This window comes from Pseudochaenichthys georgianus, unplaced genomic scaffold (genome assembly GCF_902827115.2).
Source record: "Pseudochaenichthys georgianus unplaced genomic scaffold, fPseGeo1.2 scaffold_1546_arrow_ctg1, whole genome shotgun sequence".
NCBI classification, from domain to species: Eukaryota; Metazoa; Chordata; class Actinopteri; order Perciformes; family Channichthyidae; genus Pseudochaenichthys; species Pseudochaenichthys georgianus.
Genome location: NW_027262377.1, coordinates 1 through 16,092, shown reverse-complemented (window position 1 = coordinate 16,092; position 16,092 = coordinate 1). Strand labels below are relative to the sequence as shown.

Genomic DNA, 16,092 nt, shown 5'->3' with positions numbered 1-16,092 from the left:
GACGATAATAACCCCCCCCCAGGCTTTCCTTGACATGCCTTTTCTTTAAAAGACCTACTTAAAATGAAAAAGGAAGACTTGTAGAGCGACTTGGTGTTTTCACAACCGTGAACCTGACATTCACAAGCCTCCAAACAGACGGATATCAAAGTACGCCTGGAGAACAAAACTGTTTTGTCTGACCCGTTTTCTAGTTGTCACTCTATCTGCCCCCTCCACAGAGGTGGGCTTGTTTCGGGAGTGTGTGTGTGTGTGTGTGTGGCTTGTCAGATGTCTCGGAACCACCATTTTCCTTCTTTTATGCAGAGAGCCACGACAGCTACTTTCAGTGATAGTGAGAAAAAGGAACCATTTTCAAACCAAAATCCTCTCTTGCGTCCAAGTGTATCTACATCAACACATAAACTAGGAATTTAGCAAACAAACTTCAAATCCGATTCCACTTTTTAAAAAAGAAATATATTTCCCCCAGAAACCCGCTTTTCACTCACAAATCTTACATTGACATCTTTTTTTCTGAGAATATACAAAAAAAGACAACCCATAAATGAACCACCTTATATTCTGAACCCCACACAAAATGAAAATAAAAATGCACCATGAAAATCAAGTTTACCAATCGGAAAAATAATAAATAACTGAAATAAATATTTTGAATGCATGTGCTAGCAAAATGTCCATAAGCCACGACTCAGTGTTCTCCTTAAAGACGATGATAGTCCCAGTTCAGATGACCGCACAGTATTACAAACAGCACCAGGAGGTCACGTGGGTCAACACCGAGGAAACTATCAATGCGTGGCTTATTAGCATGTCCTTCATACAGTACATCTTTTAAGGAGATATTGAAGGAAAATCCTCTGTATCCGTGTCATATTTTCAGCACCTTTTTTTCGCCTTCTTCAGAAAGGCAGGTATGTAGAAATCCATTTCCGGACCGACGTCGTACGAGTGTAAACCCCCGGGAAACCACTTCGTCCACAGCCATGTCCCCAGCTGGTGACTCCGGCAACAAACCAGTGACCGGACGGCTCCCGGCAGGTCAGAGGGCCTCCAGAGTCACCCTGGAGAACGGGAGAGAGTACAAGTGTTATGTTATTATGCTATTGTTAGGCATATAGCATGGGACTCAGATATATACAAATATATAAAAACATGTATATGATGTGTTTTGCTCAAGATACCAAACAGATCATGCCTTTTAGACATCCCTCATATCCCTCTATTCCAGCCCTGTTAGAGAAACGCTGATTCTGGGTCCTTAGCTTGAAAAAAAAAAGGGACTCAGAATTCTACCGGCAGATACAGTTAAATTCTGCCGTGATTAAACACCATATCATGTTCCAAACCACATCAAGGATTATTATTCTTTTACCTGGTTAAATAAAGGATATACATATTTTTTTATTTCCTGCTTTTTTACACATTGTGGGCGTTTCTCAATGTCGAGAGCCACTATTTCAAGGATACTACGTCATCGAGTCCCACCGAAGGATTATTTCAATGTCCAGGATCCTTGGAATTCTACCGAGGCCGGCGTACTTCGTTGCGGGAAATTTCGAGGCTGCACATGTGTAGACTCCGCGGTCTTAAAATCCCCACAATGCTTTGCGCACGGACCAATTTCCAAAATCTTTGGCGGAAAATGTAAGGCGCACTTGCTAGCCTGTTCCTTTCTTCGTTTTCCGAGGCTAGGAGGTATTCTTGCCTCGCTTCTTAAGGAACTCACTCGGGGTACATGTGCTACCAAGCAAGCCTCCTCGACATTGAGAAACACCCACTCTCTCCAGTACAGGTTAGCTCTGAGTGTTAGCGATGCTAATGTAAACAAAGATACGTCCAAAACAGTCGGGCATTGTTTCTGACAGCAACGTTTCTGATAGTCCTGTGGGTCCACATTTCCGATATTACGTCATATCGGACGCAAATCTGGTTCAGCTCCGTTGTTCCCCGTTTTTAGAGATTTGAGTACGGAGGAAAAGAGAGAGGGTTTTATTTTCTGACGCTGCGTGAGTTTCCCGACACACCGGGGACACACCGGGGACACATGGTTATGTATAAAAGACATAAAAAAGTGCATTTTGCAGGATAGGTCCCCTTTAAATAACCTCCATGCACAGAGTTCTCCGGCATGTAAGGATGAATAAAATGATTAATTAAGGATGAGCAGGGGAGCAGAAGAGTGAGCAGAAGAGAGAATGTCACTTGGCTCGCTGCTGGGATGCCAGGTGCTTTGACCGAGACAGGAATGCACGAGGGTTTCCTTACATGAGAAGATTAAAGCGAGGGGAAAGGGGGCTGTGTATTTTATTTGGGAACATAGTCTACTCTCCGCACAAGTACTGAAAGTGAAAAACATAAAATGCATCACGTATTTCAGAATTATGAGTTAGAAATATGCTGATGACTCCTAGGAACATCCAAGAAGTTATATGCAACATTTACTTTTGCTCTGACTGGGTTAAAAATCAACTATAAAAACATATTTATTGGAGCCATAACCCTATTTTCTATTTCCTCTTAGCACTTTTTTAGATTATATATACTTAATTGATCACAAATTGGACATGGTTTTGTTACAGCAGCATATAAAAAAGGCATTGCACATGAATTGAAACCATACACAGTAAAATAAGTAAACATATTCACAATAGAAGATACTGCACACTATATAGATGTATACAGAATAAGTTAAAATACACTATACCCTATAGGGTATAGTGTATTTTAACTTACTGTCTTGTAAATGTTAACAGGACAGCATGTTAAATAGGAGGGCTAGATAATAAGAATGTAGTAAAGCTGTTCAAGTCGCACTCGATTCAATTGAGGCAATCAGTTGTGTCAATGTTTTTAAGTTTTAAGTTATGTGATTTTGAGTTGACTAAGTCAATGTGTTTGGTTTAGTTGAAATAATAAATATTGAGTTCTGTTAACCCAAAAAATGACTTTGAGTACTTATGTCTTTAAGTTCTGGTAACTTAATCCATTAGTAGAGGTGAATTAAAATGTTTAAGTCACAGTACCTGAACATATTTGAGTTGACTTAATAGGCCATTTTAATTTTAAGGTACATGTAGCATTTAATCCAATTATTTAAGTTCTTGGAAATTGTAAGTTTTGAGTTGATTAACTTAAAATACTTGAGGCAATCAGTTGCCCTAATTTTTTTGAGTTAAGTTTACTTATTGGGGCTTACAGTGTACTACTAAAACATATATAATCAAAGGATAAATACATTATAAAGTGTGCAATGTAGTTGCCGTTTTTAAATCATTGTATTTATGTTTATTTGATAATCTTTCTGCTCAGATTCTGCACTACAACAATTTGAAATCTTGCCAAATTGTCTAATATCTAGTAAGAATATGTCTCTACACTAGGGGTGCAACAACTAATCGACTTAATCGATTAAAATCGATTACCAAATTAGTTGCCAACTAATTCAGTCGTCGATTCGTTGGTGACGTCATCACGTGCGTTTTACGCGCCGTTAAGCTACAACGTTATCGGTACTGGAGACATTTAAAAAATATATGTCATGTATTATTGATACAAAAACATTATATCGCAGTCTTAGTGTGGCCAGCTCGTTTATAATATGCAAAAAGACAAACAAATGCGTCTATGATGTATTTTCGATCAGACGAGATCTCTCTCCCTGGTCTGTGTGGGAGGGGGCGGGGCCGTTTACACACACGCGGCTGCTACATGCAGCAACACACTGCGGAGGTGGCGGAGAGAACGCCGCTCCGAGGTGTGGTTAAACTTTACCCTTTTCGATGCTCGTTGCCAAAAGTGCAATAAGAGTTTAGCATGTAAGGGCGGCAACACGAGCAATTTGTCTAAACATTTAGCAAAAGTGCTCCACATCCAGACGGAGGAATGCACCGGGTTCCACTGTCTCTCTAGCAGCTCTGTAGCCCCATCCACGAACGTTTTCACGTCAGGTGTTATGTATGCTAGCAGCAACACACGGAGTTAACTCAATTATATAAACATGGGGTAATGATTTGAGGTAACTGAATTAGTTAGTTTGTTAAAGTTTCAGCTATTCTGTTTACAGTTCTGTTATCACATTATTTATTATTTGCTAAAACACTGTTGTTTCTTTTGATGTGAAATATTATTTATTTAATTTAAATGAAAAGCAATGTTCATTTTGTAAACAATTTGTTTAGTTAATTTAATAATATGTATTTTTTAATCAAGTATTCATCTTTATTGTCTTCATTGTTAGTTTCCACATGCCTAAAACAACCTCAAGCTAAATCTAAAAGTTGATGGCTAAATAAAAGCGTTTGAGAAATTGTGCAAGGCATAATAGTCCGAATAGTCGATTAATCGTTTCATTAATCGATAGATTAATCGACTATCAAATTAGTCGTTTGTTGCAGCCCTACTCTACACTTGATATAAGACATAATAACTTCAGAAGTAACACTGCAGTGAGATATAGGGCCTTGTGCATCATCCTGGTAAGTCAACATTTTTTATTTTGAGTTGTATCTCAGATTATATGTATTGGAAAATCACCAACTATCAGAAAACAGAACGCTTTGGAGTATTTGTGGCTTATAACACAACATCTCCTGATTCTGGTGACATATATTTCAAAATGAGTTCTCCCAGCTAATTACAAGATCTGATTTATCTGAATATCCCTTCTTATTTCAAGAAATCTTACCAAGCACATTTTCATTTGTTCTATTGGCAGATTGTTATACTTATTTTAAGTGAAAACATCAAAGAGTCCAGTTCTCACCCAGCAGGTGTCCCGTCCTCCCTCCATGTATCCGGCACACATCATGTTCGGAGTCAGAGCGTCTCTGTACGGCTGTTTGCAGTCTGCCTGCTCGATGATGCTCACTGCAGCCTTCTGCAGCATGTTGGTCAACGAGCCTGAAAAATAAAGATTATATGAGTGGTAAATGCATTTTCACAAATACTTTAAATCTGATCATAACACCTGGCAACCTCCGGGTTTCACAAGTGAAGCCAATGTGGAAAATGCCCCACTTACTTGATTTTTTACATCAGTGAACACTTTTCTGATGAGTTTATGGTCTTAGTTGTTAGTGTTACATCCATTCAACAGGATGTCTATTTTGAATTAAAATAGACAATAAAGTGGGTATTTCTTTATGGTATGGCTACATTAGCCGCGTTCACACTGCGGTACTTTTCCCACAAAGGTTCATGTGAACTTAGTTCATGCAAACTCTTTAGTTCGCATGAACTAAGTACAGATCGCGTTCACACCAGAAAAAGTCCCTGAGGGTGGATTAGGAAAATGAAGCCGCTGACGTCACTTCTTCTTCTTCTGCTTTGGGTTTACTGGCAGGCCGCAACCCACTTCACGGCGTATACTGCCGCCCAAAGTCCGCGGCCGGAAGTCCCCGGAGCTGGGGAAGGCTTCAGTAGAAGCTGCTGGGAGTCCCAGCAGCTTCTACTGAAGCCTTCCGAGTAAATCACCAGAACGCCGACACCTCCTCATCTCCACCGCTCCCATGTTTTATTTTGTGTTGCCATAAATTAGTCTCTCTGCGTTTCTGTGCTGGGCTAATGCTAATGCTAATAATGCTAATGCGAGGATAATAAAATGGCGGCTTCACAAAACTTTTTGGGAGTGTTACGGGGCGTGGTTTGCAATCCGCCCAGCCAATCAGAAATATAGCTCTTTTCTCACAAAAGAGCCGCTCGAAAGTCCCTGCTCTCTAGCAGGGACTTTCGAGCGGGTAAAAAGGTTCGCATGAACTACTTTTAGTACCGGCTCTTTTTGGTGTGAACGCGATCATGAACTAAGTTCGCATGAACCTTTGTGGGAAAAGTACCGCAGTGTGAACGCGGCTCTTGTGATGGACAGGTCGCTAAAACACAGTGTTGTCCAACTTTGGCCTCACAATTTCACACTTTTAATGAACAAGGTAAATATTATATAATTGGTATCAGTAAAATGTATAATCTACAATAAAATCTCGTTTAAAATTGTTTTACGATATCTAAAGTTACAGATAAGTCGCATGTTTCCTGCCTGGCCGCAGCGTGCATCATTACCCTCTCTCGTCAGGGCGGTAGAAAGGAGCCCTCAGCCAGAGCTGCAGCAGCCAACAAGCTGACTGTTGCTATCTGTAAACTATGCCGCCGAAACATAATTTCAGCCAATCAGCGTCTTCAGATCTGATGCTCAAAGGGCGCCCTGTCAGCGCCCTGGCCTGTGTGTCTGAGTTGTTTGGACTCGTATCCAAGGTGACGCTACAGTATTTGTCTGCAGGTGAGACTCCGGTGCTCGTGGATCACCGGAGCTGTAGATTAACATGTACATGCTTATTGTAGTGGAAAGGAGTGAGCAGAGGGTGAAGTTGTCGATTCTTGTTCAGTTTTCATCTTCCTCACCCTCTCAAACTTTGAGTTGCACACGCTGCTAAAGAGACGCGCTACCATGGAAACCACACAATGGTGTAGCTGTATTAAAGTCCGAGTAGAAACAGTCGTGAGTAAATCTGATTTTGTCAGAAATCGGGAGAAATATGACGGGAGGAAACCGGGAGAGGGCAATGAAACCGGGAGTCTCCCGCGAAGATCGGGAGGGTTGGCAAGTATGACACACACACACACACACACACACACACACACACACACACACACACACACACACACACACAACACACACACACACACACACACACACACACACACACACACACACACACACACACACACACACACACACACACACACACACACACACACACACACACACACACACACACACACAATGTTCGTATTTTGTCTCCTTATTTTAAATGGGAATTAAGTCATTTGAGTGTTCCCAAAGCAGTTTTGGAAGAGTCATAGCTAACCACACTGAAGATTATGGATTATCTCATATTTTTATTTATAACATCACCAGATAATTTAAGGGGTCATTTCTCAAAAATTTCCCAGACCGCCTTAGTATGGTTTGGTCCCTATTTCCATAGCCCCACCAAAAAAGTAGAAATTATTAAACGGCTTGAGTTAGAGGAGCGGAGGTTGGGTTCTCCTGCTGGTGGTGCCGGTCAGGCCTCTAATTTCCCTGGTAGAGATACTCCATTTGACATTCGCAGTAATTTGCGGTTAGTGCCTCAGTTTAGTGAACGAGACCCAGATAGTTTTTGTTCCCTGTTCGAACGTGTAGCTGAGACCAGAGAGGGGTCTGACGCTGAGGGGACCTTGTTGTTACAGTGTGTGTTAACGGGTGAAGCCCAGGAAGCCGACTCTGCTCTGACGGTGGCAGAGAGCAAGGTGTATCTGACTGTTGAGACTGCTGTGTTGAAGGCATACGAGTTCGTCCCTGAGGCTTATCGACAGAGGTCCTGGGAGAAGTCTAGCGGACAGACCCATGTGGAGTTTGCCAGGGATCTGGTTACTTTTTTCAGTCGGTGGTGAAACGTATACTGCAGTGTGTGAGTTGATGGTGTTGGAGCAATTTAAAAATTCTGTACCCAGCCACATTGCGATTTACATCGGCGAGCGCAAAGTGAAGACTGCTGCAGAGGCTGCTGCTCTGGCAGATGACTATGTGCCAACTAGTGCTGCGTACCTGGACTCACATTCAGGTTCAGGTCCGGACTCAAGTCCAGAGGTTCAGGTTCAGGTCCGGACTTATAAGTCCGGACCTGAACCCATGGCTTGTGTCAAGTTGTGTGAGTAACTAAAGTGAACTTATTGTGAGCTAATTATCAATTGAAAATTAACTCATAATCAACTCAAATTCAAACTCATCAGGTTTATTGTGCTCCCTTCCAACTTGTGTCTACATTTCTCTACAAAGTACAAATGTGCCACTTAGTCTACAAATGACTTATGACAGCAACTACAGTGAACTACTACAAAGTTCAAACATTTATTTCATTTACCAAACTAAAGTAACCAAACAGTCCCTGAGCTGACTGAGCCTAAATCCCTAAAACGTTGCTGAAAGGTAGAGTGTAGAGTAGACTATACGCATCACACTGTTACACACCTAATATACAGTATAGGCTACACTCTAGTGACTGTACAGTCAGAGTGTACTGTACTGTCTGTGCACCATGTATTTTCTACAACTCTACAATACATACTGTTAGAAATTAAAATCAATGTTGATATGGCGTAATTTTGAATTAAAAACACTAATTTAAATCACTTTTATTCTGAAAAAACCGAAAGTTCACACTATTAACTTAAAACTTTTATTCTGAAAATTCTTCACTTCCGGTTAGCATTAGCATGTGGCGAAATTCTACGTTTTCAAACCGTAAATCGAAGGTGAAATGACATGTGATGTTGTACACTGAGCACACTGGGATTAGCACTCATTTATTGACGCTGAATAACGTTTATCAGGGAATGTTTATATAACCACAGACACCAGAATATACGTAAGTGCTAGTTTTTTTGCGAGTCCAAGTACCGGTTCCTGACGTTCCGGTTTTAACCGGACTTGAACCGAAACTTTTTACAAGTCCAGTACCGGTTCGGCGTACCGGTACGCAGCACTAGTGCCAACGCACAGGGGCGGTCGAGTTTTCAGGGGTAAATGGGAAGAGAAATCTAATCCGCACTGGGGAAAACCTGAGCGTGAGATACGAGGTCAGCCTTTCTGCAGGGGGAGAGGGCACTGGAAGGCCGACCGTCCACAAGCTAAGAGGGGGAACTGTGTCGGCCAGGTTAACTCTGCTGCTTGTGCGGTATCTGTGGTACCCTTACCTGTCATCTCTCCCGTCAGCAGATTAATGAGGGTGGAAGGACCCAGTGTTTTCTGCATTTGTGTCAACCGGATACGCGTCATTGGTGGGAAGTGACATCAGCGTGCCGGTAAAGATTTTGAGAGACACTGCATCGTATGACTCATATATTCTGAGCTCTGTGTTACCGTTTTCGGACAAATCTGGAACTGGGGATTTTGTCCGGATGCGAGGTATGGGAATGAATGTTGTAACGGCCTGGCTGGCAGCTGTGTGTGGGCTGAGGGTCCACCGCCTACCACGCAGTCATCTTCACCCACTGTGATAAGGCAGAGGAGAATGTTAAGTGCTCTCCTGCAGTGTTTGTGACCCGGGCTGTGAGCCGTGCGCAGGGGGAGTCTGAGCGGGGGGAAGAGGGCAGTGCGAGAGATTCTGTGGTTATTCCTGACTGGTTGTTGTCGGTATCCCGCAGTGAGTTGGCGATGGAGCAGAGAGCGGATGTCTCCCTCAGTCCGTTTTTTGAGGCGGTTCTCTCCACCGAGGATGGAAATGGTGTCACCAGGGGTTGTCAGCTGCAAGGGGGATTGCTGGTCAGAAAGTGGTGGTCACGTGGGAAAGGCTATTGGTGGGCCAGGGTATCAGATTGTGGTTCCTGTCAGGTTTCGCGAGGAGGTCCTCAGAAAAGCGCATGGGCAGACGGGACATCTGGGTGTCCGTAAAACACGTGGTTACCTGTTGCGGTATTTCTTTTGGCCTGGGTTGAGGAGAGATGTGTCTCGGCATGTTGGATCGAGTCACGTGTGTCGGACGGGTCGGCCTGTTCGGCAGAGACCTGGGGGTCAGGTCTTGGGTTTGTTGCCGAGGGCTAGGTTGCGGTTTCTGGAGGGACATTCCGGGTTCTTCCAGGGGCTGGGTCAGGGGACTGGCCAGAGTGGTTTTCTGTCCGCGCCGGAATATCGGAGAAGAGCTCCTAGCTATTTGGTTAATTAACGGTGTTCTTAGGGGAACTCTTTTCTTATGGGGGGGGGGGGAGAGTGTGACGACCCCTCCACACCACGTGGGGTGCCGTCTGGTTGTGTGTGTGTGTGTTTTGTGTGTGATTGCAGGTCCCAGCTGCAATCTGTCTGATGAGGCGCACCTGCCGGGTGAGCTACGCTAAAAGGATATAGGAGGAGCAAGCCGGATGCGTCGCTCTCACTCCTGATGATCCTGCGGTCCTGTGTCCTGGATCCGGAGTCATGGATGATCCTGCGGTCCTGGATCGCGAGCGCTGGATCTTGAGTCGTGGCTGTGGTCCTGGATCATCGGTCCTGGATGGATTTCCCCGTGGATTCATCTTCCTATTATACACACATGCATTTCCAAACATTTGGACTACCTATGTTGCAAATGTATTATCTTTTCAATTTACACACGGCATCTATTGCACGTCTGTCCGTCCTGGGAGAGGGATCCCTCCTCTGTTGCTCTCCCTGAGGTTTCTCCCATGTTCCCTTTAAACTGTGGGTTTTCTCCGGAAGTTTTTCCTTGTACGATGTGAGGGTCTAAGGACAGAGGGTCTAAGGACAGAGGGTGTCATATTGTCATACTGATATTCTGTACACACTGTGAAGTCCACTGAGACAAATGTAACATGTGTGATAGTGGGCTATATAACTAAGCATTGATTGACTCCTCTGGGCACTCGCTCTGCGCCAGCTTCAGGGACTTGTTGCTGGTGTCCATTTAGTGTTGTGTTCAAACTAATAAACTATATATTCTTACCTCTCGTCTCGCCTCCCTGTTTTATGTTACAGCCCATGAGCCGGGTTGTAACAATGTAAAAAAGACGCTATCTTCTGCTATGCCTGTAGACATTTCGGTTCAAGTACGTCAGATGCCTTCACCACAACTGGCTACAACAACTGGCGCCATGCTCTTGTCCGTGATAAGGGACTGGGAAGGCATGAATCAAGCAAAGAGCACATGAAGTCAGTGGCTTTGAGGAAGGAGAGGCGGGCAGTGAGACTGGCACAGAGGTGTCCACTCTTTTAAATGCTGCTCAACTGGAGAAAACAAAAAGTAAATCTGCTTCCAGTTCTGTTTCATCTGGGTGTTGAGATGTATCCATAGATCTCTTCATGTTGCTCTCAAAGTGCACCAGATTGATGCTTTTAACTTCAATATTTAAATGCCCCCAGACCCCCCTAGAGGGTGTTAGGTCCACTCCCCACTTACCACTGCACCCTCTCTAACCTCAGATGCACCCCGAGTCATTTTGTTCTGGAACCGGGCCTGGCTTTCTATAACAAGAATTGGATTTTGACTCTCACCTCCCTCCCTCATGGACCCCCAGCCTGTGACGTAGCACTCTGCCTCTATGGGGAAGCGATGCACGGGGGAGGGGAGGCAGGCGGACTGGATGGTGTAGGACATGGGGGCTGGGACCGCCAGCTCCAACAGAGCCACGTCGTGGTCCATGGTGGAGCCGTTGAAGGCCGGGTGGATGACGACCCTCTGGATGGGGATCACCAGCGCTCCGATCCCCGAGCGCAGCACAGACCCCAGACTCACGGCCCAGTTAGAGGGGCTGGCGTCACTGCGGAGGGGAAAGATAAAGACTCGGTACAGATCTGGATGTAATAGAGCGGTGCAGGGATGACGTATTTGTGTAGGCCGACCCGGAAGTAAGCTGCGCATGGGTTCCCTCGACAACAAGCAACGGGATTTCTCCATAGGATTTTGGAATATTGTAAAAAATAAGATCTGTGGAAAACAAACCTGTTTGATAAATGCACGTTTTGTTCAGCCGGATAATCTCCACATGTCTATTCTACTTTTAAAATATTTTAATCATAAATCTAGTCGCCAGAAGCAAAATGCTAACGTTATGCTATAAACGAACTACAGCAGGGTCGCTCGACTTCAACGGCACGCCAACTGCTGATGGATTTAATGTCAGAACAAAACGTGATCGGTCTCTTCAATGCGTCTCAACCACAGACCTTATTTCCAGATATTTTGCAAAACCCTACGGAGAGATCCCATTGGCTCTGAGACGAGGGAACAGGAAGTGGTGTAATGCTAACTCACTTCCGGGTTTTAGGACTCGTTCCTGCACCACTCTATAAACACTAATACTGTTGTGGGCTATTCTACGATTAGCAGTACCTTTTGAAGCAGTGCGCCGCAGTGATTAACCATTTGTTGTGAATGAGAGTGGCGCCACAGCGGTGCAGTCTCTTGTACTGCAGGCTGCCGATCCACGGCCACTCCCCCCTACGAGCTGTCACTCCTCCCACAATCCTTTGGGAGCCCAACGCAGGACGTAGGCCGCAGTCTGAAACAAAAACACTCATTACGTTTCATTAACCCTTTCATCCAATGCAACTTCGAGAAATCAACCATGCAGATACTGAATCCTGAATCCTGCCACATATTAGCTTCAGATAAGCCAAAACGTTAACCGCTTTATTTTTAATTGGCTAAGTTACATTGGACACGGGAGGGTCATTGGTTTATAACGGAGGATGTGTGGGCTTCCTGCTATACCCATGTCCAGCTTAATTAGCTTTCTTCTATAGTAGATGGACCATTACATCTGTATGTGTAATGTGTATTTGTAAAGCGCTTTGAGAGTCATTGATAAAGCGCTATAATAAATATAAGGATTATTATTATTATTATAAAAGGAACTCCTTACCACAGTTTCTCTCGTCCGCCTCGTTAGCGCAGTCTGAGACGCCGTCACACTCCGCGTTGACCTTGCTGATGCAGGCGGTGGCGCTGCACTGGAAGTTTCCACTGCAGTTCTTGACTGCACCACGGGACGGACAGATCACAAAGCACGAGTTTACACTTAAACAAGTAATGACTGCTGCAGGAATGACAACATGTGGTCGGCTAATCAGGAAGCTAGCATCGTACTGGTTCCCAACACAAAACACACATTCGATTTTTCCAGGAAACAAACTGTGGCTGGAAAAAGGTTATGATAATGTTAGTTATTTTCTATTGTTATTTTATTTTGATTACATTTGCTTTCATTTTTGTTTTAACTTAATTTTTATTACATTTATTTTTATTGTAAAAGTAGAAACTGTCCCAAAACCCAATTTCCCCTGGAATGAAAAACAAAATATTCCACACTTTTTTCGAGGAGTAAATCTCGTCGCCACCGCGAAGCTAAACGTGGCTAATGTTCACCTTGATTGCGTTCAGTGGTATCATTTAACTTCATCACATGTCTCTTGGTAGCTGATGAATGAGTGACCAATAGTTAACTAACCACACGTGAAGATGATTGGAGAAGTTTAGTTTCATTTTGCTTATTTGCTCCTTGCTGTTAGTTAAGTGGCAATTTGTACCAACTGATGACTGTACACTTAGACCAGTGCTTCTCAAAGTGTGGTCCGCGGACCACTGGTGGCCCGTGAGCGCCCCCTAGTGGTCCGTGAGTATATTGGTAAAATTTCACATTTGAAATAAATAAATACATTTAAGTTTTCCTCACTCTCGCGGGAATATCTCCGCAATGGAGCGAGCTTAAGTTTCACTTTCGATTGCATGATATAGCCCAGATCAACGCCTTCATCACACATGTTGCCACCTGTTTGTACCATTTTCAGGCGATTTGTAAAAAACGATGTGATTTTGGATAATAGTGGAGTTAAGTGGTCCGCGAGTGTTTTTTTTATTGGTTAAGTGGTCCTTGGTATGAACAAGTTTGAGAAACACTGACTTAGACTGTATGGTCCCAGTAGTGGAGTTGAAATGCTGTCCCCCTTTATTTGGCCCATTACACATAATTCACATGCAAGTAACTTTATAGCACAATTCGTTTTTCAAGTTACTTTTGGAAAATGCCATCGTGGAAAGTGTCCTAGCGAGATAGTTGAAATATCTCAGAGATATGTGACCAATAGATTAGGCTGCTTTCAGTGTGACATTACCATTGAGTGTTGGTGCAGGGGTCCCTTCCACAGCGGCAGTCCGGGGTACTGGTGGGTGATTAAAGCCCCCCTCAGTCACAGTCCCTGGTACGGTGGGAACAGACTGAGGGAAGTCAGGCACCAGGCTGGGGTCGGTGTGACTCAGGATCCAGTTGCGGAGCTTTGTGATGCGAGAGTAGACCCCCGGCCGGTTGATCTGAGCACAGCCCACTCCCCAACTCACCACCCCAGCCAGGAAGAACCGCCCCGGGGCCCCCTCGCACACCAGAGGCCCCCCAGAGTCACCCTGTGGGGGAAACACAACATATCTGTGATTTCCCAATGTGAAACTGTTGTCCTGTGAAAAATGTGTGAGTACGTGTTTTTACGATGGTTCTGGTACATTTTGGGTGATTCTATTTTAGTTGATTTCCAGGGTTTCATGTACAGTATGAGTAAATTGAAACGTATTGGACATCTTGCCAACAAGTAAGACAATGTTTCAAGTCCCCATGTGCATATAACATGTTCATAAACAGGGCAATACATTTCCACCAGCCCGGGGGTTGTTTAGCGAGAAAAACACAAGTAGTGACTTAGTCGGTTTGTTTGTACTTAGTACCACTTTCTTCCAAGTGTGGTTGGAATATCACAAGATAGGATTTAAAAGAATTATGTATATCACAAATCTGAAAAGGTAACTCTTTCTGGCTCGATCAAGAGATGTTCATGACAACATTTGTGAAAAGCAAAATATATGTAGTAACAAATAAAAAGACACAATTCAAAGGGGACTCTGTATACTTTGGTTGATTTTCCCGTAAAATATGTCAACAATTGAATCCGTTTCGTGTTCAGATGACTCAACAGGATTACATGGGAGCTGGATTGAGCCTTTACCAGTGGCGTAGCTGTGGGTGGGCCACCCACAGCCAATCAGCGCGTCATAGCGATTTTGACGTTCATGACAAGCCCAGAAGGAAGTGCTACAAACTGCTGTTCCTCTAGTGGCCAACAGGGGATGGATGCAGAAGGGTGTAATTTCCATAGACCCCCATTTTAAAATGCCCAACTTTACAGCAGAAATAAACATGTTTCTAGCCTGGATCCAATACAACTTATTCTGGATATAGTTAGATTCCACCTTCATGACAAAGGGAGTGCATTTTTTTTTTACCGTGAGTAAATTAGTAAGTAAAGTAAGTTTTGCCGTGAGTGAATGAAAGTCTTATTCCTTCTTGAGGTCTGCAGTGAAGCGTGTACACATTTGCTGAATATGAAAACACTCTCAGTGTGTGCCCACTGTGCGACTGTCAAGGATAAACAACCTGTGGCCACCGAGCTACGTCATGTGGATGTCAGTTTTACACACATTCTGAGGCCGCCGTGCCTATGTTTTTGTTTTCACTTTAGGCTTATGCTTATGTTTAATTAGTGCATTAAAAAATAAATAAAATCATTAATGAAGTTTCAGCTCATACCCCACGCTTAATAAATCTCCCCCTGGCCCACCCACACAATAATTCCTGGCTACGCCACTGGCCTTTCCTGGTGAAGGACGTCATGTTTTCTCACTGTTTTATTAACAGCACTCGTATTGTTGTGCTAAGATACAATGGCAGCCGACAGCTCTCTATTTCTAGGACAGGACCGATGTAAATACACAGCGTTTGCCCTACTTTACAAATCATCAGTGTCCGTACACAGACTTTGCCCTGAGGTAAGAACGCATTGTCAGAGACTGTGAGATGATACCTCTCGGCCTCACGTGACCCAGGTGGAGCAGCACTGACCTGGCAGGAGTCCACCTTGCCCTTCAGGAAGCCGGCGCACATCATGTTGTGAGACACTGCTCCTCTGTACACCGCCGACTTATTGCACACTTTGGAGTCGATGATCTTCACCACCGCCTTCTGCAGCACGGGGGGAACATCCACTGAAATACAGAAGAGACACGATTATACAATTACTCGTACTGATTATAATAACATGCATTATTATGTCTTGTGCTCAATTTTGTTTCTTTTTGACGTGTTCTTTCTGTATGTTGGTTTATTGGAGGAACCTGGGAGTAACTCCATTCATTTCCTCTGCATTGAAGGCCTTGATTAGTTTTAGTATTCGCATTAGAGCTTTAAAAATCAGCCAATTATTTTGATCATCAATTAAAGGTGGGGTAGGTAAGTTTGAGAAACCGGCTCGAGTGCGCTAGAATTTGAAAATACACACCCAGAGAAAATCTGCCACTTCCTCACAGAGCCCCTCCTCCAACACACACTAACGCGCACATGACCAATGAGGGCACGAGATAAGTTTGTGCCCCGATGGAAGGCTGACAGGCAGGTAGGCCATCCAGTTACTTTAGCCGGGCCGGCTCAGATGATTGGTCGTGCTTTTTACAGCGTCACGGCTTCCACAGATGACATTTTTTAATGGATTTTTTGTCAAAAGCACTTAATATATTCATTGCT

At 43.9% G+C, this 16,092-nt stretch overlaps 1 protein-coding gene across 1 annotated transcript; it reads right to left on the bottom strand.

Annotated features, from left to right (window-relative positions):
• Nucleotides 1-343: 343 nt before the first annotated feature.
• tmprss9 (transmembrane serine protease 9) lies at nt 344-15,557 on the bottom strand (the record flags this gene model as incomplete). Its single annotated transcript, XM_034077385.1, has 7 exons — nt 344-1,064; nt 4,766-4,902; nt 11,024-11,289; nt 11,862-12,030; nt 12,394-12,507; nt 13,643-13,928; nt 15,415-15,557. Coding segments are annotated over 7 exons (1,277 nt in total), but the record flags the coding sequence as incomplete, so codon positions are not given.
• Between the last annotated feature and the right edge of the window lie 535 nt (nt 15,558-16,092).